At 41.8% G+C, this 23,249-nt stretch overlaps 1 protein-coding gene across 2 annotated transcripts; it reads right to left on the bottom strand.

Moving 5' to 3' along the window:
* Window positions 1–1,337: 1,337 nt before the first annotated feature.
* On the bottom strand, window positions 1,338–22,889 carry LOC113118674 (myelin-associated glycoprotein-like). Of its 2 annotated transcripts, XM_026288031.1 has the most exons (9): window positions 22,623–22,886; window positions 21,723–21,772; window positions 21,514–21,566; window positions 18,359–18,721; window positions 3,540–3,848; window positions 3,200–3,457; window positions 2,348–2,426; window positions 2,250–2,271; window positions 1,338–2,071 (listed from the first exon to the last, which is right to left on the bottom strand). In XM_026288031.1, the coding sequence occupies exons 2-9, from the start codon at window positions 21,737–21,739 to the stop codon at window positions 2,042–2,044; spliced, it is 1,131 nt and encodes a 376-aa protein (XP_026143816.1). In that variant the 5' UTR covers window positions 21,740–21,772; window positions 22,623–22,886; the 3' UTR covers window positions 1,338–2,041. The 2 variants fall into 2 exon arrangements, with proteins under 2 accessions (XP_026143816.1, XP_026143815.1); XM_026288030.1 differs by lacking the exons at window positions 1,338–2,071; window positions 2,250–2,271; window positions 2,348–2,426 and having other exon boundaries at window positions 2,939–3,457; window positions 22,623–22,889.
* Window positions 22,890–23,249: the final 360 nt, after the last annotated feature.

Below are 23,249 nucleotides of genomic sequence, written 5' to 3'. Positions count from 1 at the left end.
GAAAACAAGAGATACAATTTGATTTTATGTTTAGTAGTGGCACCTGGTGGCCGAGATTGGTACTGACCGCTGCTGCTAGCCATCCGTTTGTCCTCTCTTGTGATGCTTCTTGGGAGGAAAAATGTTTTTGCTGACAGGAAAAAAAAATGCAGAGAGACAAAAGGCTAATCATAGGACTTAGGAAACCATTGCGCAAAGAAAATATATTTCCTTGTGATTATGGTTTTGTGTATGGTGTCCACAGGTAAATTTTAAAAGGCTTAAAATGTTATTAAATAACGTTTTCATAATATAAGGCCTTAAAATTTCTTAAATTCGGATTCGATGGGTCTGAAATATTTTTGGTCACGCTTCCGCTAAAATATATTCAGTCTGACGGACCTAAAAACAGTTTACAATCATTGGACAGTATGAAGATTTTTTTCTTCCTTTTTGCTTGTTTTAATTCTGATGGTTATGACTTGCAGATTAGGAAAATAAAAAAATCAGTATCTCCAGAAATTTGAATATTTCCTTAAAGATCAATCAAAAACAGTTTTACAAAACAGAAACATTCAAGATCTCCAAAGCAGGTATAATTATGCACTCAGTACTTTGTTGGGGCTCTTTTTGCAGGAATGACAGCTTCAGTTCGGCGTGGGATGAGGGTGATCAGCCTGTGGCACTCCTGAGCCGTCATTGAAGCCCAGGTTGCTTTGATAGCGGTCTTCAGCTCCTCTGTATTGTTTGTCAGATGTTACTTATCTTCGTCTTCACAGTACCCAATAGAGTCTCTTTGAGGTTCAGGTCAGATGAGTTGGCTGGCCAATCAAGCACAGTAATTTCATGTCAGCAAACCATTTGGAAGTGGTATGACACTGTGGACACCCATGTGGGCCCCATGTGGGTATTTGATGGGCTTTCAGTTGGGCCCAGCATGGGCAACCCAAATGGGACCCGTACGTTTTTGTCTATCGGCTCCACATGGGCCCCCAAGTGGGTCCCAAATGGGTTTTAATAACTGGGGCCAAGGTGGTCCACATACAAAACCTTTATGGGGCCCAGATGGGTGATTACACTAGACCCACAAATTGCCCTAATATGGGGTTTTAGTGGGACCACTGTGGGTCAGAACTGGGCCCCATTTATATTTTGTTATTAATTCCTCTGGTTAAACTTAATGTGCAAATATCCAATAAAACTCTACATTAAAATGTTTTATTTACCTAAAAAATTGGTTCTTAATACATTTTAAATTACATGTTAAAATATTTCAAATGTGAAGAAAATGACTCAGAATCTCTAAATCAAATTTTTTATTAGGTAAAACAAAATAAAACAAAACTGGATAAAAAATACTGTAACACTTCCTATGAAGTACATACACATAGAAATATATTGAATTATATATATTTCTTAAATTTTGTAATTATTTACATTAAACATATTTCATATAAGCTATAGCTAGTCAAATTAGCACAAGCACACCTCCATGTACAAGAAACTATCACTATGCTGAAGAGTTCACATTCACCTCTTTTTTACATGAAGTAACATACGTTTCAGTCTTAAAGGTTTTCAGCAAATCGTCAACCTAACCACAGTCTCTACTCTTCAGTACTCAACTCTTCATAAAATATTTTGTTATGGTTGAACTTGATTTTGTTTACAAAATAAATGCTAAAAGATATAAAGTATGCATCATATATGTGATATGTTACGAGAGAGAGAGAGAGAGAGAGAGAGAGAGAGAGAGAGAGAGAGAAAGGGGGAGAGTAGAGCCCCAGCAAAGAGAGATTGCCAGGCAAGAAAAGAGACAGAGCAACAGTTACTAGGCCTATCACTTCTTGACCATGTGACTAAAACCTCAATGTGAGACATTCAAACTGATCGATCAGCATAGCACAGCTTCACCCACTGAAGGTGTGACAATTAACAGACCCCCTGTGTCACACGTTGGCTTACAGTCCTTGATCAAATCAACAATCAGTTCTTCTGATCCTTTAAAAATTCCAAATATCCCTTTTGTTACAGATGTTTGAGACAGGAAAGCAGAAGTCCCTCAGTGATGAGGTATTGGAGAATTCCCATTCTTTGAAAAGAGAAAGGAAGTAGCAAGGATATGGTTCTGAGCATATATATATATATATATATATATATATATATATATATATATATATATATATATATATATATATATATATATATATATATATATATATATATATATATATACTTCATGAAAAACATATTGCAGAAAATATACTTACACTTCTGACTGGTTCTTTATATCTGCATAAACCAAGACAAGAAAACATTATCTCAATGTATAAAATATGTAAGAAAAAAAAATCTAGCAAGATCCTACCTTCTGTAAATAATAAGAAGTGCAAATATAAGCAATAATACAACTGCCAAAATGGAGAGGAAGCCAGTGAAGGATATGCCTGCAAAAACAAAGAAGCAGCATTAAAAATTGTTGCTGGAACTCCTGTGCAAAAAAAAAAAAAAAAAAAAAAAACTCAAATATTATGTTCTTGCCAAAAATAATTTGCTGTTGCCTCTAGTTTGTACAGTATAACAACCTTATACCCCTTCAGTAAAGTGTTCATAAATTTCTCTGTACAGAAATTGCCTTGGTCAAAGTTACCAAAGACTTGCTGATGGCATCTGATTATGGCTCAATTTCTAATCTCATTTTTGTTATCTCCACGCCACTTTCAATACTTTTGATCATAGTCTTTTACTTGTCTTGATAGTGAGATTTGGTGACAGCCTTTAACTGGTTCAAATCTTATTTTACTGACCACCGCCAGTTCATTTGGGTGGTTACAGGTCTGAGGTCAGTTTCACATTTACTGGTGTTCCTTCTTTAATATTTATTTATGACCACCTGGGCAAATCCTACCTCTATAATTTTTACATTGATCTGTATACACTCAAAATCTGCTGAAAATCTTGATGCTTGCTTATTTTCTTTTCTATGTTTCATGGGTCTGGGAACATTTCTGTTGTGTTGCATGTAATTAATGACAGAATTTTCAGTTTGGGGTGAACCAACCGTTTAAGTATTGAGAAATGGATCCTAGATCAAAGTTTGGTTTGAACAAGAAACTAACTGTTAAGAAATCTAAACTTGTTGAAAAAGTGTTCTGATTCGAGACATGGGCCAAAGTGAAGTGTAACTGATGAAACTCTTCAGTCTCAAGCTCAGACACACCTGGGACAGTGATCTGCTGGTTTGTGGAGTTCATTGCACCGTATCGATTATGTGCCTCACAAATGTATTGCCCAGTGTTATTTTGTGCCGCAGTGAAGGAAAACACATGTGAGACGTTCAGTTCTTCTTCTACACCTGCTCTCTTCAGGAACCACCTGTGGATCGCAGGAGGGTTGGCATTACTTTGACAGGTGAGGGTCACATTATTACCAAGCCAGACCGAGCCTGAGACAGAGATCCATGTTTTCTTTGGTGGATCTGTGGGCAAAAAATGAAAGAGAGTGTGTAATTTCAAACAAAACAAAAAAAAGCTACAAACTTTGTTGGGTTAAAATCTCACACTCCACACTGAGGATGACGGTCTTGTGGCTGAGCAGGGGTCTGTCATCTCTGTGTAGAGGATGAATGGAAACACAGTTCACTTTCAGCTCATGATGGTGGAACGACGGGATGAATTTCAAGATGGCAGAAACACTCTGAGTCCCATCAGCGTTCATCTGTGTCCTCTGTGTTACATCACCACCTAATGCAGGAGCCCAGTTTACATTTGGAGGCTGACTGGGACAGGGAGCTGGAGCAGTGCAGGTCAGATTCACCTCCTCACCCTCCCTAAGCACCGGCACAGTTACATCCGGCTCAGCCAAGGAATCTGTTTGAGAGGAGAATGTAATGGTATTCATTCATAGAAATATTATTTCCATACAGTCTTGATATTCTCTAAACTGTAAGAGAAGTTCTCACAGCTGTTTAATAGTAACTTTATTGAATATCTGCATTAAAACTAATTAAAACGTTTTTAGTTATTGTTTAAGTTGTACTGGTTGAAATGACTTATGCATTATGAGATATGAAGTAAAAAAAAAAAAAATTACATTCAGTTTATATTCAGCATTTCAGTTTCACAGAAGCAGTTTGCATCGGAAAGCCAAAGTTCTGAGCTACATCTTTCAGCTACTCACCTAAACTACTGTAACATGTTAACATACTGTATCATAATAAATGAACAATTAACTCTTGAATAGACAAAATCAAATGCTGCAACTGACCCCAAAACAGTTAATGGTTGCAACAATCATTAAAATATAATTAAAATCATTCTTATATATATATATATATATATATATATGTATATATATATATATATATATATATGTATATATATATATATGTATATGTATGCATGTATGTATGTATATTAGGGGTGTAACGATACGCGTATTCGTATTGAACCGTTCGGTACGACGCTTTCGGTTCGGTACGCGGTACGCATTATGTATACCGAACGGTTCGTTGGAGTAATTAATTATATTTGAAAAAAAAAAAAAAAGAGAGAGAGAAATATAATGATATGCGTTCAACAAGGTAGCCCAATAACCCAAACAACGTAACAGGCAACGCCCCTGACACTCCCGAAGAAGAAAAAAACACCATCTTATATGTTTATGTTAGGCTACTCAGTCAGGCGCTCGCTCACTCAGTACACGCTGAAGGCTCGTTGCAAAATAGCCAATGCGTTTAACAGACTAGAAATGAGAAGATCCTCCAATAACCAACAGGTCTGGTGTTTGGGTGCACTTTGGATTCCCTTTAAGCTATAATGGTGATGGCAAGAGAGTGGTGGATAAAAAAAACAACGGTATGTCGCATCTGCAACATGACAGGGTACACCAGCGGGAATACAAAAAAAAAACAAAAAACAAAAAAAAACACCAGCGGGAATATCTGGGATATATGCGTCAGTACTATCTGGGAAAAGACGAAAAAAAGGAGAAACATGCACGCAGCAAACTATCCCTGTAGCATTTAGACACCGGTATTATAGCTTACAGGGAATCCAACCCAAACACCAGACCTGTTGGTTATTTTAGGATCTTATATTTCTGGTCTGTTAAATGCATTCGACATTTTGCAACGAGCCTTCAGCGCGTGCTGAGTGAGCGAGCGCCTTAGGGGCCGTTCACATATCGTGCCTAAAAACGCGTGGAAAACGCTAAGTGCGTCTTTCTCCTGAGGCGTCTGTCTTTGCTAAGCAACAATGACGTGCTCTCTCCATGAGACGCGGAAATTTCAGCGAAGGATAAATGGATTTGCAGCTCTAAAAATCGCTTGCAGTAGCTCTGCTACTAAATTTATTTCAAAATTGCAATCCATATACAACTATGATCAGCTGATCCTTCATCTTGGCTGAGCTCTCAACGTTATTACGGGAAAGGATGAAGCTGATTGGTTGGTTCTTGTCACATGACCCGCGGTGCGCTTGCTGCATTCTAAAAAGTTGAGATGTTTTTACATTTTGCTGTATCTAAAACGTATCGAACCGAACCGAACCGAACCGTGACATCAGTGTATCGTATCGAACCGAACCGTGAATTTTGTGAACCGTTACACCCCTAATGTATATGTGTGTATATTCTATATTTGTGGGTTCTCAAGTTTAGCCACGTGAAGCTATAATGACTCCGCACCTGTTACGCCTATCTCCTTGGAAATCAATTACAATTTTTTCCTGTACTATAGAGCCACACACACATATCCGGTATTGTCAGTACTTCACACATCCAGCGTGTCACTACACAGAGAAGTACACCTATCCATCACATTTGCCTATTTAAGTCTCCGTGTGAGGATTACAACAAGTTCAATCATCTGTTTGCACCTATCCTCTTTTCAAGTAGACATTTCCCTGAAACTATTGGGACTCATCCGAACTGAGAACTATCATTGCACGATTTAAGTATCTCTGTATCATTGAATCCTGTCTATGCATACTTTATTTTATGGTTTATTGTTGCGCTGGCCTGCAGTTTGTTTTATTTATATGAATGTGTAATTCTATATGGGATTTACAAGTGTGAATAATCAGTACAGTCTATTGTGAAAAAAATACATTGAGTGAATCCTAATATTTGACTCTGGCCTTTTACTCTTTCAGTTACTGGGCATCAATTAGGTATTCAGCCTTCTAAAGTGATTGGTCTCGCAGTAGTAATCAGTAGAGTTGTTCCGATTCCGATACTAGTATCGGAAATATCTCCGATACCACAACAAATTCTGGCATCGGCATCGGCGAGTACATGAACCCATATACCGATCCGATACCATTTTCTTAAAAAAGACCTAGTTATGACCGCAAGCTTTGCCTAACCGCTGCACGGTTCTTCTTCGCTGCTCAAAATGCATTGAAAACAATAGGTTACTGTCGTAACCCCGGTTCTCTGAAACATCGAGTGGAGAGATCCACCTATGGGAAGGGCATCCGTACCTGACCTCTGCAGAAGCATCCAATTGCACCAAGTCTGGCTAGACAGACAGAAGCGCGCAGCCAATGCCAGGTAAGACCCCGCCCCCTTACCTAGGGGTATAATAATGGCTGCAGCGCTGCTATTCTCCAGTAAGTATATTCGCTTCTCGTGTGGCAAGCGGGGCAACGCTGGTGGATCTCTCCACTCGATGTTTCAGAGAACCGGGGTTACGACAGTAACCTATTGTTCTCTTTCATCATCTCGTGTTCGAGATCCACCTATGGGAGAGACATGGACAGCTCCCCGATTGCCCAATACACTCACAGTGAGGTTCTGAAAGCCAGAGAAGGACGGTCGCCCCAAAGAGGCGGTGCCTGACACGTCCTATACTCATGAACCTGCAATACTGATGCACAATCGTGACTACTGTGCATATGCAGCACATGAAAACATTTTGCATCACACACATGATAACCAATGTGCATATAATTACACCCAGAAAAGGACTGTAAAAACATGCTTAGTGACAGGGATGTGCATGGCCAGCCAGCCCATTCACTCCGTCGTCACCTCCAACAGGGTTGCAGGGAAGGGCTAAGCAGACCCCACCCCTAAAACCGAATGTGCTACCGAGATATTGGTGACATCCAGCCGGTAATAACGCACAAAGGTATGAGGAGAAGCCCAACTAGCAGCGGAGCAGATGTCCTTTAGCGACACTCCCCTAAACAAAGCCCAAGAGGTGGCAATGCCCCTCGTGGAATGAGCTCTGATGCCCCCTGGTGGCTGCATACCCTTTGATTCATAAGCCAAAGCTATAGCATTCACAAGCCAATGTGAGAGGCGTTGCTTAGAAATAGGATTCCCTCCATGAGGGGGTGCCCATGAAATAAAGAGCTGGTCGCTCTTCCGGAAAGCACTGGTCCTGTTCATATATGTCCGTAAGGCACGGACGGGACACAGAGCATTTAGCCTCTCATCCTCCAGGGAGGAAAAAGGTGGAGGGTGAAAAGCGGACAGCTCCAACACCTCCGAAGTGAACGCAGGGAAGCACTTCGGCATGAAGGCCGGATTAGGCCTAAGGGAAACCATATCTCCACTAAGAGAGAATTTAGTGCACGAGGGATGAACCGAAAATGCATGTAGCTCACTGACACGTTTGGCTGATGCCAAGGCCAAGAGCAAAGCTGTCTTGAAGGACAGCAGCTTTAGGGAAATACTTCCAAGAGGTTCAAAAGGATATTGAGACAGAGCCTCCAACACCATGGAGAGATCCCACTCAGGAACCGTCCTCCTGATGACTGGCAAGCGGCGACGGGCACCCTTCATAAATCTGCGGATTAGAGGATGCTGCCCGACTGTTGAGCCCTCAAAGCCCACATGACAGGCCGAAATCGCAGCCAAGTAGACCTTAATTGTGGAAAAAGACCTGTCTTTTTCTAGGAGGTCCTGGAGGAAACACAAAATATCAGGAACTGAGCACTGATAAGATGTGAGACCACGCCCATCACACCACCCTTCGAACACTCGCCACTTACTGCCATACAAGGATCGCGTAGAAACGGCCCTGGCATTCTGTATAGTAGCAATCACACGCGGCGAAAGCCCAAGTGCGCTTAGGTTCGTCCTCTCACGGGCCAAGCCCAAAGAGCCACCCTGTCCGGGTGCGGGTGATAAATCTCCCCGTTCGCTTGGGACAATAGATCCGTGCGGGGGGGAAGGCGCCACGGCTCGGCATATAACAGAGGGATTATCTCCGCCAGCCATGGTGCTTTGGGCCACCTGGGTGCTATCAGAATGAGAGACAGGCCCTGCTCTCTCACCCTGGCCAGTGTAGGAATTATCAGGCACAGGGGAGGAAAAGCATACAGCAGCACACTGGGCCACGGGTGGGCCAGTGCATCCACCCCGAGGGGCGCGTCCACGTCCTTTAGCGAGAAGAACATAGGACAATGGTAGTTTTCACGCGAGGCGAATAGATCTACGGTTGCCTGTCCGAATCTCATCCATAACACAGCCACTATCTGCGGGTGAAGGCGCCAATCTCCGTAGATTGGGTTTCCCCTTGATAGAAGATCCGCGCCTCTGTTTAGAAGGCCCGGAACATGAGTCGCGCGTAACGACAGGAAAACCCGTCCGCTCCACACTAGAAGCTTGTAAGCTAGAGCGTGAAGTTTCGACGAGCGCACGCCGCCCTGACGGTTGATATAAGCCACTGTCGTGGTATTGTCGCAGCGTACGAGCACATGATGTCCCTGCAGGCGAGGCAGAAAATGATTCAGAGCTTTCCATACGGCCATAAGCTCTAAATAATTTATGTGCGCTGAACTTAGTCTGCTCGGCCACAGACCGTTCACCGTTCTGCCCTCCTGGGTGGCGCCCCAGCCTGTTAAGGACGCATCTGTCGTCACAACTTTCCGCATCATAACCGTCCCCAGAGGGGTTCCCTGTGCGTAAAAGTCTGCGCTCTTCCAGTGGCGCAAGGCTGCCGAGCAGGCGCGCGTCACTATTACAGAGCGGCAAAGATCGCGCGTCGGGCTGAAATGTAGTGACAAAACCCATTTCATGAACGCTCTCATTCTCAGGAGTCCCAGCGGTACAACCTGGATTGATGAAGCCATAAGACCCTGCAGCCTGAGGCATGTGCGATATTGTACTTTCGCCCCCTCTCTGAACTGCGACAGACAGTTCATTAGAGAGAGAACGCGCTCTTGAGAGAGACGCGCTCGCATGGAGACTGAGTTCAACTCCAAACCCAGGAAAATGACATTCTGACTGGGTGTAAAATTGCTCTTGCTCACATTCACTCTGAACCCGAGAGATGTGATGTGCGTGAGCACACGGCAGGTGTCCTGCAATACTTTCTCTTTCGATTCGGCTACGATGAGCCAATCGTCTATGTATGTCAGAATCCTCAGACCTGACATTCTCATGGGTGCTAAGCCCGCCTCCGCACACAGACAGAAGCACCGGGGGCTCAGACTGAGCCCAAACGGCAGAACTGTGAATTCGTAACATGTGCCTTGGTAGGCGAAACGAAGAAACTTCCTGTGTGACGGATAAATGCTTATATGGAAGAAAGCATCTTTCAGGTCGACCGATGTGAACCAGTCGTTCGGTTTTATGGCGCGGGCGAGCGAGCCATGAGTCAGCATTCTGAAATTGTATTTCCTCAAATGTTTGTTCAACACACGAAGGTCCAAAATAGGACGGAGAGCGCCGTCCTTTTTTGGGACCAGGAAATAACGAGAATAAAATCCCTGATTCATCAGACTGGGGGGCACCACTTGAATCGCTCCCTTGTTTAGGAGGGAGGATATTTCCTCTTTCAGAATGTGTGAGGCGTTCTCTTCCGTGTGTGAAGAGAGAACGCCGTTGAAATGCGGGGGTTTCATTGCAAACTGCAGTCTGTATCCCTGCATTATAGTACGCATCACCCACTCGGGAGCCGAAACAGTTCGCCAAGCCCATTCGTGACTTGCGAGCGTTCCCACCCGAGCTGCAGCGGGGCTGTGTAAGCCCAGCTGGTTTATTTGTGATACAATGGCGCCATCTAGTGGACACCCCAGGGGCACCATGCAGGGGTTCAGACAAATTTCCTCTCTCTGCAGAGAGAGATCCTCTCTCCGTAACGAATTCATTTGATTCGTTTGTTTTAATGTGTTTTTTGTTTTTTTGTGTGTTTTGTGTTGGGGAAACACTGGGGCTGAAGCCTTTATTGGTTGGGTGAGGGGAACAGAGTGTATGCGGTGTGGTGACACTGCTTTTGCACTTTTCCTCACAACAGGCCCCCTGAACATGAGGGGGGAACACACACCGTTCATTAAACACATGGGCTGGGCAGCCTCGAACGGGGAGGAAACCGATCCATCCACGGGAGACCCTGCGTCTTTTGAACGGGGGTCCTGGGACAGGAAGAGAGTCCGAAGGGCTCGAGGCCCGTGAACGCGGACTCGATGTCCCCATCAACCGAACATCAGGCAGGCCGCTTACGTTTCGAGTCGATGGGGGAAGGGTTAGGTGGTTTTCCCGCCGCGGCCGCGGCGGGAGTCGATTTTCCCCAGTGCTTAGCAGGCGGTGGGTTATTCTGCCGTTGTGGGGGTTTGTTGCGGGGCCTTTCCTTGCCCTGGTGGAAGTGTCGTCCCATGGCTGGAATGTTTGGCAAACGCGCAGGGGTTGTCTGGCGTGGGGCCGCCTTCCTAGGGAGACATAATTTGAAGGCCTCGTCCTCCTTCTTTTTGTCGTCACACCGTTGTTGCATCAATGCGACGGCGGGACCGAAGAGAGCCCGGCCGGGCTCAACCGACGCGCCCGCGATGCGCCGCTTCTCACTGTCAGGAAGGCCTGACAGGTTAAGCCAGAGCGCGCGCTCTCCCACCACAGAAAGCGCCATAGAGCGCCCGGAGGCTTGGACGGCCTGCCGAGCGTTACGAAGGACGAGGTCGTTCACCGTGAGGATCTCCTTCCACAGGGGTAGAGAAGGAGTTCCCTTTTCTAGCTGTTGGCCTAATTCATCCAAAAGCTCCGCCTGGTAGGCGGAGAGGAGAGACGAGACGTTGAGGGCCCTGACAGCCAAGGCCGAGGACTTGTATGCGGCCTGGTGAACTGAGGCGGAAAAACGGTCCATCTTGTTTGGCAAGACCGGCTTAGGGGGAGCGAGCAGCCCGCCCTGAGCGGGGTTAAGGTGCCTGGCGATGGACGGCTCGATAGCGGGGGGGTCACCCATACCATGAGAAGCCATATCTTTTACTTCAAGCCCCGAAAGGCCGTGTTTGAAGTCGAGCGGGTCGCTCCAATTGTGCCTCATATGCTTAGCGCACGCTGGAAGGACGGGGAAGAGTTGTTTCCTCGGACCGGGAGGAGGTCCCAACACTTTCCCGTCGTAAATATCCCTCTCCTGGTCGGTGGCGCTCTGTGGAGCCGGCCACTCAATGTTGAGGCGAGCGGCCGCTCGCTCACACACTTCCAGGAGGATGGACTGAGGCAGGGCTGCGTGGCCGCTAGCCTGGGGAACGCCAGAGGGCGGGATGGCCTCCTCGTCCTCTGAGACCCCGAGAAGGGCCGCATCATCCTCATCGCCGGAACCGGCCGGTCCGTCGGCGAGCATGAGGTTGCCCGCGAAGATGTCCTCTTCGGGGAATGCGGGATTGGGCTGGTCAGCCCAAACAAGTGAGGATGCGCCCCGGGAGTCCCCCGGTAGCGCGTCGTCGTCACCGTGTCCCCCATCTGAGTCAGAAAAACTGAGCTCGGCGCACTGGGTCGCTGCAACTTTAAGACGGCGTCGTAAAAGCTTTCTGGGCAGCATAAGGCAATTACTGCAATTTTCCGGGTTCTCCAATGCTTCTTGAGCGTGTTTAAGGCCCAAGCAAACCACGCAGAACGGGTGAAGATCCTTAGCAGCGATTAGCGCTCCACACGCGGCCGGGCAGGCCCGTGATAGGCTATTCCCCGGAGAAGCGGTAGGTTTTGAAAGCGACATACCGGAGAAGAAATCGGAAAAATCCGTGGCGGGCAGCCGTGGGAGCAGGTGAACGACGAGAGCGTGGGCGGCTCTGAATGCAGAACACAGCAGAAAAAAGGCTGAGAAGACGACAGTCACGTCTGGCGGAGGCTGATCGGTCGATATGTCCTCCTGAAGACACGAAGGTGAGCAGCGTAATCCAACCGAACTGTGTCAATGCAGAGATCGCGAGAAGCGAATGTCAACTGGAGAATAGCAGCGCTGTAGCCATTATTATACCCCTAGGTAAGGGGGCGGGGTCTTACCTGGCATTGGCTGCGCGCTTCTGTCTGTCTAGCCAGACTTGGTGCAATTGGATGCTTCTGCAGAGGTCAGGTACGGATGCCCTTCCCATAGGTGGATCTCGAACACGAGATGATGAAAGAGAACACAGGAAGTTGTGCTGTGTTGCCACAAGCAACCCCTGTTTAGAGCAGCGAAGAAGAAATGAAAACGCGTTAGCAGCCCTTATCTATATATGACTGGATCACTCATCACATTCTAAACTGCCAAAAGACAGTGAAGCCGCTACTATATTATAGATCAGTGGTTAGCAGTATGTCTCTGTAGTACCGGTAGTTACAGACTCTCGAGTATATTCAGTACCGGCAACTGCGTTCAGTCGCTTCCGTGTAAGTCAAAACGCAGGGCTCCAGACAGTAGCCGAATATATACTAGTGTCTGTGAATATTAAACTGCAAAATACTATTTAAATATTACTCCCGCAAAATCTACATCTCTGTGGGTGACTGGCACAGATGCGCGAGAGCTCGCTGTTTTGTAGTCTCTGCTGTGTGTCATGAGGACACGAACGCATAAACCGTCACTTCATGAGAATTTACCGTTTCATTTGAGAATACTGTCATATCATAAACACAGACACTCAAAGATCTTCATGGCAGCCCATTAAAATAAATGTTTGGTTTACATGAGTAAATTGACAATATATAAAGCTACTGTTGTAGCCTACAGTAATAATAATACATCTCTATAATAATAATAATTATGCCTAGATGGTTGCTTGTTTTTTACTTGTTTTTTACTTGTTAGAGATTATCTGATTAATAGATCTTTTTTTATATTCCTAGACTTATTTGTTGCAGTTTTTTTATACAGTTATATTGTAAAACTTAAATACCTTTTTTAGTTTGCGGTGTTAGATTTTTGGCTGCATTTGAAGTTCTTTTTTGCATAAGAAAATAAATAATACTGTCAAATTCATGTTAGATAATAAAAATACTGTAATAAATACAGTAGTTCACCATGTATTTGTTCATGTTTTATTGAGGGATCTGTCTGAAGCACACCATAAAAAAATTCTAGCAATTTACACAGGGCTAGTAGTATATACAGCTGTATATACAGATATACACCCAGGTATCGGATCAGTACTCGGTATCGGCCGATACCCTGAGCCCAGGTATCGGAATCGGTATCGGGAAGAGAAAAAGGGTATCGGAACATCTCTAGTAATCAGTGCAACATACAGTCGCTATTACAGTTAACTTTTGTAAAAGGTTACTAAACTAACTTAGCCAGTTGCAACATAGTCACTAATGTTGAGACTGTCTTTAAGAACTAGTTTGGCTAACTAGCAGTGAACCAATATTGTAATCAAGAAAAAATCAAGAAAAATCAAGAAAAAAAATCAACAAAATCAAGTCTTATTTTTCAGATACAAATTAGAAATTTATGAAACTGACTTTATAAGTGTATGTGTGTGTGTGTGTGTGGGTGCCAGTGTGCATGTGAAATATACGCGTGTGTGACAGAGAAGGTGTGAGAGAAAGAAATTAGTCCATTTCTGACTGATTGTTTAGTGCAGCCGTTGTCACTGTAGACCATGAAGTCCTTAGTGCTCGACTTGAACGGTTGATTTGTAGCACTGTATAAATTGGTTTAAGTCCTATCTAACCAATAGGAGCTTTTCAGTTCCCCTGGGGGAATTTTCATCATCGTCTGCCTCTCTTACATGTGGGATCCCTCATGGATACAGGCCAGTTTGCATGTTAACACAACCTCTTCACTTAACCGCAAAACAGGCGAGGGGGGAAGCATGCCGTTGCGCTCGTGCACCTCCGCGGACATCGTACACTGCTACCAGGAATATTTCTTTCCACTTAGGGTTCACTGTGCAACAAAATGGACAAACTTCAGCTTCTGGTAGGAATAAAAAAAGACTTTTCTTAGTCTTTTTTTAACCAAAAAAACAAAAGTGACCTCCCCAAATACAGACAATCTATTAAATGTCCTACCAGAGAGCAGAACTTTCTGGATGACTGCTACGCTACAGTAAGCAGTGCCTATCACGCCATCCCACAAGCTTCACTGCGTCACTCTGACCATGCCATGGTCCATCTGATTCCTGCATACAGGCAGAAATGAAAGCTTTCCAAACCTGTTGTGAGGATATCAAAGCAGCAGACAAGAGAAGCGGTGGGGAATGGGGAATCTTCAGGCATGCTTGGACTATACTGACTGGGATGTATTCAGGACTGATACCAACAACCTGGATGTGTATACAGAGGCTGTGATATCGTAAATGAAGGTGGTACAGACAGAAGTCTGTTGAAATTTTACGTGATCATTCCCAATCATCCTAATATGCGAGTGTTTTCATAACAACAAATGATTAACGTTATCAATGCTTTGTTTACATTTCATATATCTGCATTTATCTTATATATCTTTGTTTCGGTTTGATCTTTTGAATGATGAATATAGGCCTATACCATTAATAGCTGCTGATATAAACAGTTAATTCCTCTCACACATGCGCAGAACGTCGGCTGTTGTCTGTGCGGTGTGACTCAGCGCAGCTTTTTGGTCTGATGCTGCTGATATGAGGCGACAACGCTATCTGCTTTCGTCACTGCTAGTTCGTGTAATGTGTAACAGTAAGCCTTTAAAGGGCTAAGTCTATTTCCTTCCCAGGTCAAAGGGCCATGTCAAAGAGGACAGGATGACCAACTATTTACATGAGACACGAGAGATTGAACAACACACTGTGATATTAATGTATCTGCTTGATATTAAGAAATCCATTTTAGCTTATATTTTTGCTCTCTAAGATGAAACTTGCACAGTGTGTGTGTAACAATCCATACTGATAAAATTCTAGCTAGGGCTAAGCAGCCTTGAAGTTCTGATAAGTTCTCTGCATATGTGTGTTAGCATCTGTCTGTACAGGGACAAGCTCAGACAGTCCCAGGACAAATGTTCAACTGCCAATGTCCAGCGTATCAGATATACGTCTTTGGAGAGACTTGCGTCTGACCTCGGATCACTTGTCACCAAAATAGTTGTCGGAAGATATGTTTGAATCGTTTACGTCCATACGTCCTGCTGATGAAACTGCAAACCATGTTCTCGAGTAAATTTTTCTTTAGTTGAACAAATCTCTGACTCCTGGTCTTCATTCATCATATCTGGTCCTTGGGTTTTAACTGTACATTCCCCTTACAGGACTACAGCTCTGCATTCAATACAATCATACCAGCTCTGCTACAGGACAAGCTCTGCCAGATGAATGTGCCTGATTGCACTTGTAGGTGGATCACAGACTTCCTGTCTGACAGGAAGCAGCATGTGAGAATAGGAAAACATGTTTCTGACCTCTGAACCATTAGTACTGGCTCCTGTCAAGGCTGTGTTCTTTCTCCTTCTCCTCTTCTCCCTGTACACCAACAGCTGCACCTCCAGTCACGAGTCTGTAAAACTACTGAAGTTTGCGGATGACACTACACTCAGTGGGCTCATCTCTGATGGGGAAACTGAGGATTCTGTACACTTCCAGGACACCATCATAACCCAGGACCTAAAGTGAGAGTTCAACATCAGCTCTCGAATTAAAAAAACACAGCAGAGGATGTACTTCCTGAGGCAGCTGAAGTTTAACCTGTTAAAGACAATGATTGTTCACTTCTACACTTTCTTCACTGAGTCCATTCTCAACACCTCCATCATCATCTGGTATGCTGCGGTCACTGCCAAGGAGAAATGACGACTACAACGTGTCACCTGTTTTGCTGTAAAGTTGTAAAAAATATCTTAATTCACACCATATTTCTGATATTATCGATCAAACTTTATCAGATGATCGATTCACTTTTCCGTGAGTGCAGTACACCTGCAAAGCATTAGCACTCGTTAGCTTGTCATTAGCGTTCTCTTTTCTCCTCTCCTCTCTCTCGATCCGCAGTAAGAATATTTCATCAAGCTCGGTGAGTAATGGCTTCGCCTGCTATCGTTATTTGCACCTCTTGCCACATGTACAGTTTATCTATCTCTGTCGCTGATGAGGGATTCACATGTGATAAATGCAGGGAAATAGTTAAGATTTCAGAATTAGAGACACGCATCCAAACTTTAATTGAGGACAGTAAGAATGTTAGGGGTCTAGATACGGCTTTGCATGCGTCTAGCTCAGGGATTCCTGTACATTGTTTGGTTCCAGAAACAGAGCCCCTGCAGCAGGGCAACTGGGTGACGGTGAGGCAGCGTAGTCGTGGGTCAAAACACCGCTCTTCTGTTCCGATCAAAACATTAAACAGGTTCTCCCCACTCAGTGATGCACCCACTGAGAAACCTGATGAAAGTGCTCTAGTTATTGGTGATTCTATTGTACGAAACGTGAATATAGAGACACCAGCCACCATAGTCAAATGTTTACCGGGAGCCAGAGCGCCTGACATCTTGGCAAATTTAAAAGTGCTGGCTAATGCTAAACGTAAATACAGTAAGATTGTTATTCATGCCGGCGCTAATGATGTTCGACTTCGCCAGTCGGAGATCACTAAAAATAACTTTAAAGAGGTGTGTGAACTTGCAATCACGATGTCAGACACTGTAATATGCTCTGGTCCCCTCCCTGCTTACCGTGGTGACAAGATGCATAGCAGATTGTCATCACTCAATGCCTGGATGTCTAAGTGGTGCCCACAGCATAAAATAGGTTTCATTGACAATTGGACGAGCTTTTGGGGCAGACCTGACCTGTTTAAAAGAGATGGTCTTCATCCCTCCTGGGGTGGTGCCACTCTTCTCTCTAGAAATATGGCAAATAGTCTTAGTGTTTATACTTGACTAACTGGGGCCCAGGTCATGAAGCAGACAGACTGGCTAAACCGATCATCTGCTAGCTGCCTCCAGTCATAGAGGTCAGTTCATTCTCAGCACATAGAGACTCTTTCACCTAGATATCACACTATAGAGACTGTGTCTGTTCCCCGAACTAGAAAATACAAAAAACATCCAAACCAAGTTAAGGTTAACAATTTCATTGAGGTTCAACAAATAAAAAACAAATGCAATATGGATAAACAAATGATAAAGCTTGGCTTATTGAATATCAGATCCATTTCTACGAAAACACTTTTTGTAAATAATATGATAACTGATAATATAGATGTGCTCTGTTTGACAGAAACCTGAGTCCACCCCCCAAGATTACTGTTATAAACATGAGCCGCGTCTAAAAGGCTAAGGGGGAGGAGTTGCTTCAATTTATAACAACGTTTTCAGGATTTCTCAGAGGGCAGGCTTCAAGTATAACTCGTTTGAAGTAATGGTGCTATATAACATTATCCATGAAACCAATGTTAATGATAAATCCCCTGTTATGTTTGTACTGGCTACTGTATAAAGGCCACCAGGGCACCATACAGACTTTATTAAAGAGTTTGGTGATTTTACATCCGAGTTAGTTCTGGCTGCAGATAACGTTCTCACATTTCAGACTGTAAGCATTTGCACTGCCCCACTTTACATATTCTGCACAAATGTAGACTTAATGTTTATAAAATGTATTTTATATTTATATTTTTTAATCTTTGTAATTTTTTTCTACTCTTATTGTATAGCTATTGCTTGTTTTATTTTAAAATGGTTTATCTCGTTGTTCTATTGTTTGTTCTTTTTCTGTTGTTTCTGTCAAACACCAATTTACCAAGACAAATTCCTTGTACATGTACCCATACAGTACTTGGCAATAAATGTGATTCTGATATCTGTACAAAATGGGAATCATACTGTAATGCAAACATGGACCATGTAAAATATACTGAAGTGAATTTTGAAGTATAAAGAGCTGTTATTCTTATTTTGTTAAGAAATTTTAAAGAAAATTGTTCAATGTTTCTTGTTAGTGTTGTTTAGTGAGTGCTAAAGTGTGCATTCTGAATGAGAAATTAACTGCTGAGCTAAATGATGTTAGGAAAACTGTGGGAAATGTTTTGAAAAAGTGAGCTAATATTGAGAAATTACTAAGTTTATTGCATTTTTGTAGTTATACTACTTTTATATCTACTAATTGTATCTTGTCATACCTCTTGACATTTTTCAAAGTTTTGAGGCCATGAACAACAATTGGTGCTGATAATGTCTTGGTTTATTATCGAAACATTTGCTCTGTCCTACCTGACACATTTATATTCACAGCTGTTGTTTCAGTCGTGTTGAAGGTGGTAGTTTGAATCCTGAAGAAGTAGCGATCTGAATGCTGGCTGCTGAGGTTTCTCAGGACAGAAGTGCAGTTCTTCTTTCGTAGGTCACCCAGCACCTTCACCACAGGTTCCTTCTGACGGTGAGCGTTGGTGAAATTAACTGTATCATAGAGAATCCACAGAGATGCTCGTCTCCATGTAACTACTGGTGAACTCTCAAGAATGTTTTCTCTCTCCTTTGAAATGTTGAATAGGCAGGGAATCAGAAGACAAGAGCCACTGGTGCTGTTCAGGGTTTTGGGGTACGATACTTTCAGACCTGACTGACACCAAGCACCTGGAATACAAATGTGCTATAATTAGACTTAATAATAACCAGAGGTGGAAAGTAACGAATTACATTTACTCGCGTTACTGTAATTGAGTAGCTTTTTTGTGTACTTCTACTTTTTAAAGTAATTTTTAAAATCTGTAATTGTACTTTTACTTAAGTATATTTTGTTTGAAGTATTGTACTTTGCTACATTTGAAAACACATTAATTACTGAGTAAAAAAGAAAAAAAAAAGAAAATCGCTCCCTGGAAACTATGGCAGTAAATAATGGGCAGGAGGGTAAACTGGCGCTAAAATAACAAGAAAGATGCAGACGGACAAAACAGGCGTTAGTGGTGCAGACACCGCTGAAAACGAAACCCCGTCATATTCTGAAGTTGAACTCGAAGGAAATGAAGTGAACCCTTGGCCATATTTATGCTCTATTATTCAGTGTAAGATGTGCTTACCTAGAGACACCAACTAGCAGCTTATCAAATCTCGAGTCGACATCAACCCTTCGCAAGCATGTAGCGGTAAGCTAAATAATTGCATCGTTGCATTGTTGGTTAAAATGAAGATTTGACATTTTAGCAAGAGGTTTTGCACAAATTAGCCAAAAAGACTGGTGCGGAGTGTGCGATATATATGGTCTGCGATAATATCGTTGTTTTAACAATGTGCGTGCGCATTTACAGTGCGTTCTTTCACTTTGTGATTCAGTCTTGTAAAGCGCATTTAGATTGATCACAAAATTGAAGATATAGGGGCAGAAATGTACATATTTATATAATTTCATATATTAAATCAAAATCACACAAAGAATGCCGTCTTTTCCTCCAAAAATCATGATTATATATATATATATATATATATATATATATATATATATATATATATATATATATATATATATATATAAATATATATATATATATATGTACATATAATGTTTTTTACGACAGGTCAGTAAACAAGTTAATTAAGAGACTTGCGTTTTAGACACCATATTGCCTGTTTTTGCTCTATTTTTACAACAAAAAATAATTCCAAACACAGCCACCAAAGCACAGTTTTGCGTCTCCGAGCAACATAACAGTTTTTCGTTCCTGAATGAATCAACCGTTTAAATGATTCAGTTCAATCGGAGTGACTCACTTATTAACAGTGACTTGCTGACACATACTGGCCATTTTAATTTCACATTTAAAGTATCTTTTGGGGGTTTTTTTTATAATTAATTTCTTATCATTTCAAATGAGTATTAAACATTTTATGCCTTGTATATCAAAACATTATTCATGCATTTGTAACTGCAGATTTGTAAATGCATTCTTGTCCTGCACTGAACAGTGTAATACATCTAAATGCCACTTCCAATGAAACTTCAGCATTTCATCTGCATTGAAAAGATGAGTTTGTTGATACCGATTTGCCTGGTAACAGCCCAAATGTCTTATTATTCCAAATAACTGATTCATTTAATTAAAAACAACTAGTTTGAGATTAATATGCCTATCCCAGGGGTGTCAAACTCAGTACCTGGAAGGCCGTAGCCCTGCAGAGTTTAGTTCTAACCCTGCTCCAGCACACATATCATGTAGTTTTCAAATAAACCTAAATGATTAGATTAGCTGGATCAGGTTTGTTTAATTAGGGTTATATCTGAACTGTGCAGGACTGTGGCCCTCCAGGAACTGAGTCTGACACCCTTGGTCCCATTTTTGCCTCCCCACCACTGTTAAAATGTAACTAAGTAATTTTTACTCTGAGTAAATTTTAAACGAGCTACTTTTTACTTTTACTTGAGTAGATTTTTAGACTGGTACTTTTACTTGTACTTAAGTAAAATTTCATTCATGTAATGGTACTTTTACTTGAGTAAAATATTTTTGTACTCTTTCCACCTCTGGTAATAACTGAAAAAATATATAACACACAGACATATAATTTATAAGTTTGGGGTAAGTTTTTATAAGTATGTTCTACATTTCATAAAGTCCACATGGACAAAAATAAATAAATAAAAGTAATACGACTGATATGACAGGAAGGTCATTATCGAATATAAAAATGAAACATATAATTACAAAACAAACGCTTTCTGTCGTCTCAGTCTTGAACAGTGCTTCACAATGATGAACCGAAACTCTAATAATATATATATATATATATATATATATATATATATATATATATATATATATATATATATATTACAGTTTCGATAATATAAAGTGAATTAACTTAAGTTCAACGGCATAACTCTCGCGTTCAGTTTGCGCATTGCTTACTTGTGTTGCTTGACCCCTCCCCACTAATATTTATTGTTTATAGGCCACATATTAGAAGTTTTTTTTTTTTTTTTTTTTTAGGTTTTTAATGATTATTTTTCAATGTTAATGAACGTGACATCAAAAAACAGGAACTTCATTAGGAAATCCAAAATCCAAAACGTTTTTATTAGTGGGTTTACAAAGAAAATACGAATATTGGTTAATAAGCTAAAGTGGAAAAATAACGAAAAAAGAGTCCTCTCATGCCCTTTCCAGTTGAGAACCATTCACTACTTGTGAAGATGTGGGCCTTAAATAATTTAGCCCAAAACTTACTTATTCTAATCCCTAATTAATAAGAGAAAATAAATAAGAAAATGTTAATTCTTAAATTTTTTATATTCATTGCTAAGACAAAATCATTATTGGCTTTCATTGTGTGTGTGTACATGTGTGTGTGTGTGTGTGTGTGTAAAATGAATATATAAAATGTACTTTCTGTTTGTCAAACTTTGATATGCAAACAAGAAATGTACCAACCTGATAGAATAGAGCTGAATACAAGAAGATCTGCAGCAAACATTCTGAGAGAGCTGTGTTTTTAGAAACAAGTTTAAATAGCCTACATGATATAAGCATAATTTATTGTGAAATATACATGATATAAGCATAATTATTTTGTCTGTCTCGACAGTTGAAACAATTTACAATGAAATAATTTCTAATTCAAAACAAATTAAATGGTTTACCTTAAGGAGTTTTTCATGAGACTAAACTGCAACCCAAGAGTAAGAGTGACCTGTGCACAAAAAACAAAATCATATGAGTTTGAAATGAAAGATAAGTCATTACCTAATAAATAAATGTAAAATATAAATAATTAATTAAACTTTTATTTTTATTTTTGAGAGTAATATCCTTTTAAAGCTGCTCATGAGACTGAACATCAAATCAGACAAGTGAGTCTTTTCTTCATTGGTGTAAATCTCTAGGAAACTAGGGGCATCATGATAAAAAAAAAAAAAAACATTATTTTAACAATGAAATGATCCATGAAAATATTTTTCCATGATCTTTTAAGGTTATGTTTAATTTACATGCCTAAAATGACTACTTAAATTAAAAGATTTCGTTTCTGTGGGAAAATTTCCAAGTGTAGCTACATTTGAAATGACATAGACTGAAAGTTGGGATGGAAGGAGTAAGGTGAGTTTGGAATGTGATACAGTGTTGCACACATATTCATTTAGTTGGTATTATTTTGTAGGTCTATACCTCATTCATTAGACAGCGTGTCTACAGAGAACACAATCGTTGTCGCGTCGCGTTTGAAGTCAACGCAGGATGCGACAATCCAGTTGTTCTTCGTGTCAGAAGTAACGTGAGCGCAGAAACAAAACGGGGCATCAGTTTACCGTCGGGAAATTGTGTGCGCGTCCAGCAGACAGCAGCACTGATTTTGAGTCCGTCGCGCGCTAGCGTCTGTTAAACACGCGGTGCGTCTGAGATGTATGAATACTACATTTAAATGTAACCATACATGTAAGGGTTAAAAGGTAGGCTATGTTCTACAAATAATGAATGAGGGTAGTATAAATTAAATTCGTATACGCGCCACCGTGTTGTTACTATGACGTTAGGCTACCTACCAGTTGTCGCTTCAGTGCCTTTCACAAAAACTCTCCCGTGGTCTCAAGAAATTGTAAAGTGCCCGTTGAATGCGCACTTCAGAACTAAAGAATCTCGGTGGAAGAATTAGATCATCGGATACATTTGAACACTGTCCACTAGATGTCCTTTTTGTACCCAATGAGTTTGGGATGGCCTTTCAGAGTGGGTTTATTGGCAGACATCCTGTTTTCACTGCACTTTCGTTTTCTTGTATTATTTGTCTCTTTCACGTATAAGCTATTCCAGACTTTAATTTTCAGGAGGGAAAAGCAAGAAAAAACTTTGCTTAGTAATCACCGGCCCCCTCAGGTGCCCCCCTACCAGATGTCTTGCGATCGGTTTCTAACTGCATCTGACAGCTTTCTTCTCCTCTTTATACTTAATCTTAGGCGGTTTCTATAGAGTCAAATATCGCGATCGAATCTCTCCACTCCCAAGCGGATTTCCTTCACTGACACAAAACAGGATTCGTGCTTTTTAACACATTGTTATTTTATGAATGGTCTCTGCTCTCTCTCAGATATTGCGTGTACCGCTCAAACGTTGTCTTCGCATCGTTGAAGACCATGAAGACCTTTTTTTCTTATTCAGGTGAAGAGTAGGTT

Source organism: Carassius auratus, chromosome 18 (assembly GCF_003368295.1).
Source record: "Carassius auratus strain Wakin chromosome 18, ASM336829v1, whole genome shotgun sequence".
Classification (NCBI taxonomy): Eukaryota; Metazoa; Chordata; class Actinopteri; order Cypriniformes; family Cyprinidae; genus Carassius; species Carassius auratus.
Note: the sequence above shows the minus strand (reverse complement) of the source record. Positions and strands in the feature narration are given on the sequence as shown.

Bases quoted from the DNA above. Each gene is read 5' to 3' on its own strand.
- LOC113118674 (XM_026288030.1), bottom strand. The intron at 18,722-21,513 runs GTTGGTACATTT...TTTGTATTCCAG, and splicing joins ATTCAGCTCTATTCTATCAG to GTGCTTGGTGTCAGTCAGGT. The intron at 3,849-18,358 runs GTAGGACAGAGC...CCTCTCAAACAG, and splicing joins TGTGAATATAAATGTGTCAG to ATTCCTTGGCTGAGCCGGAT.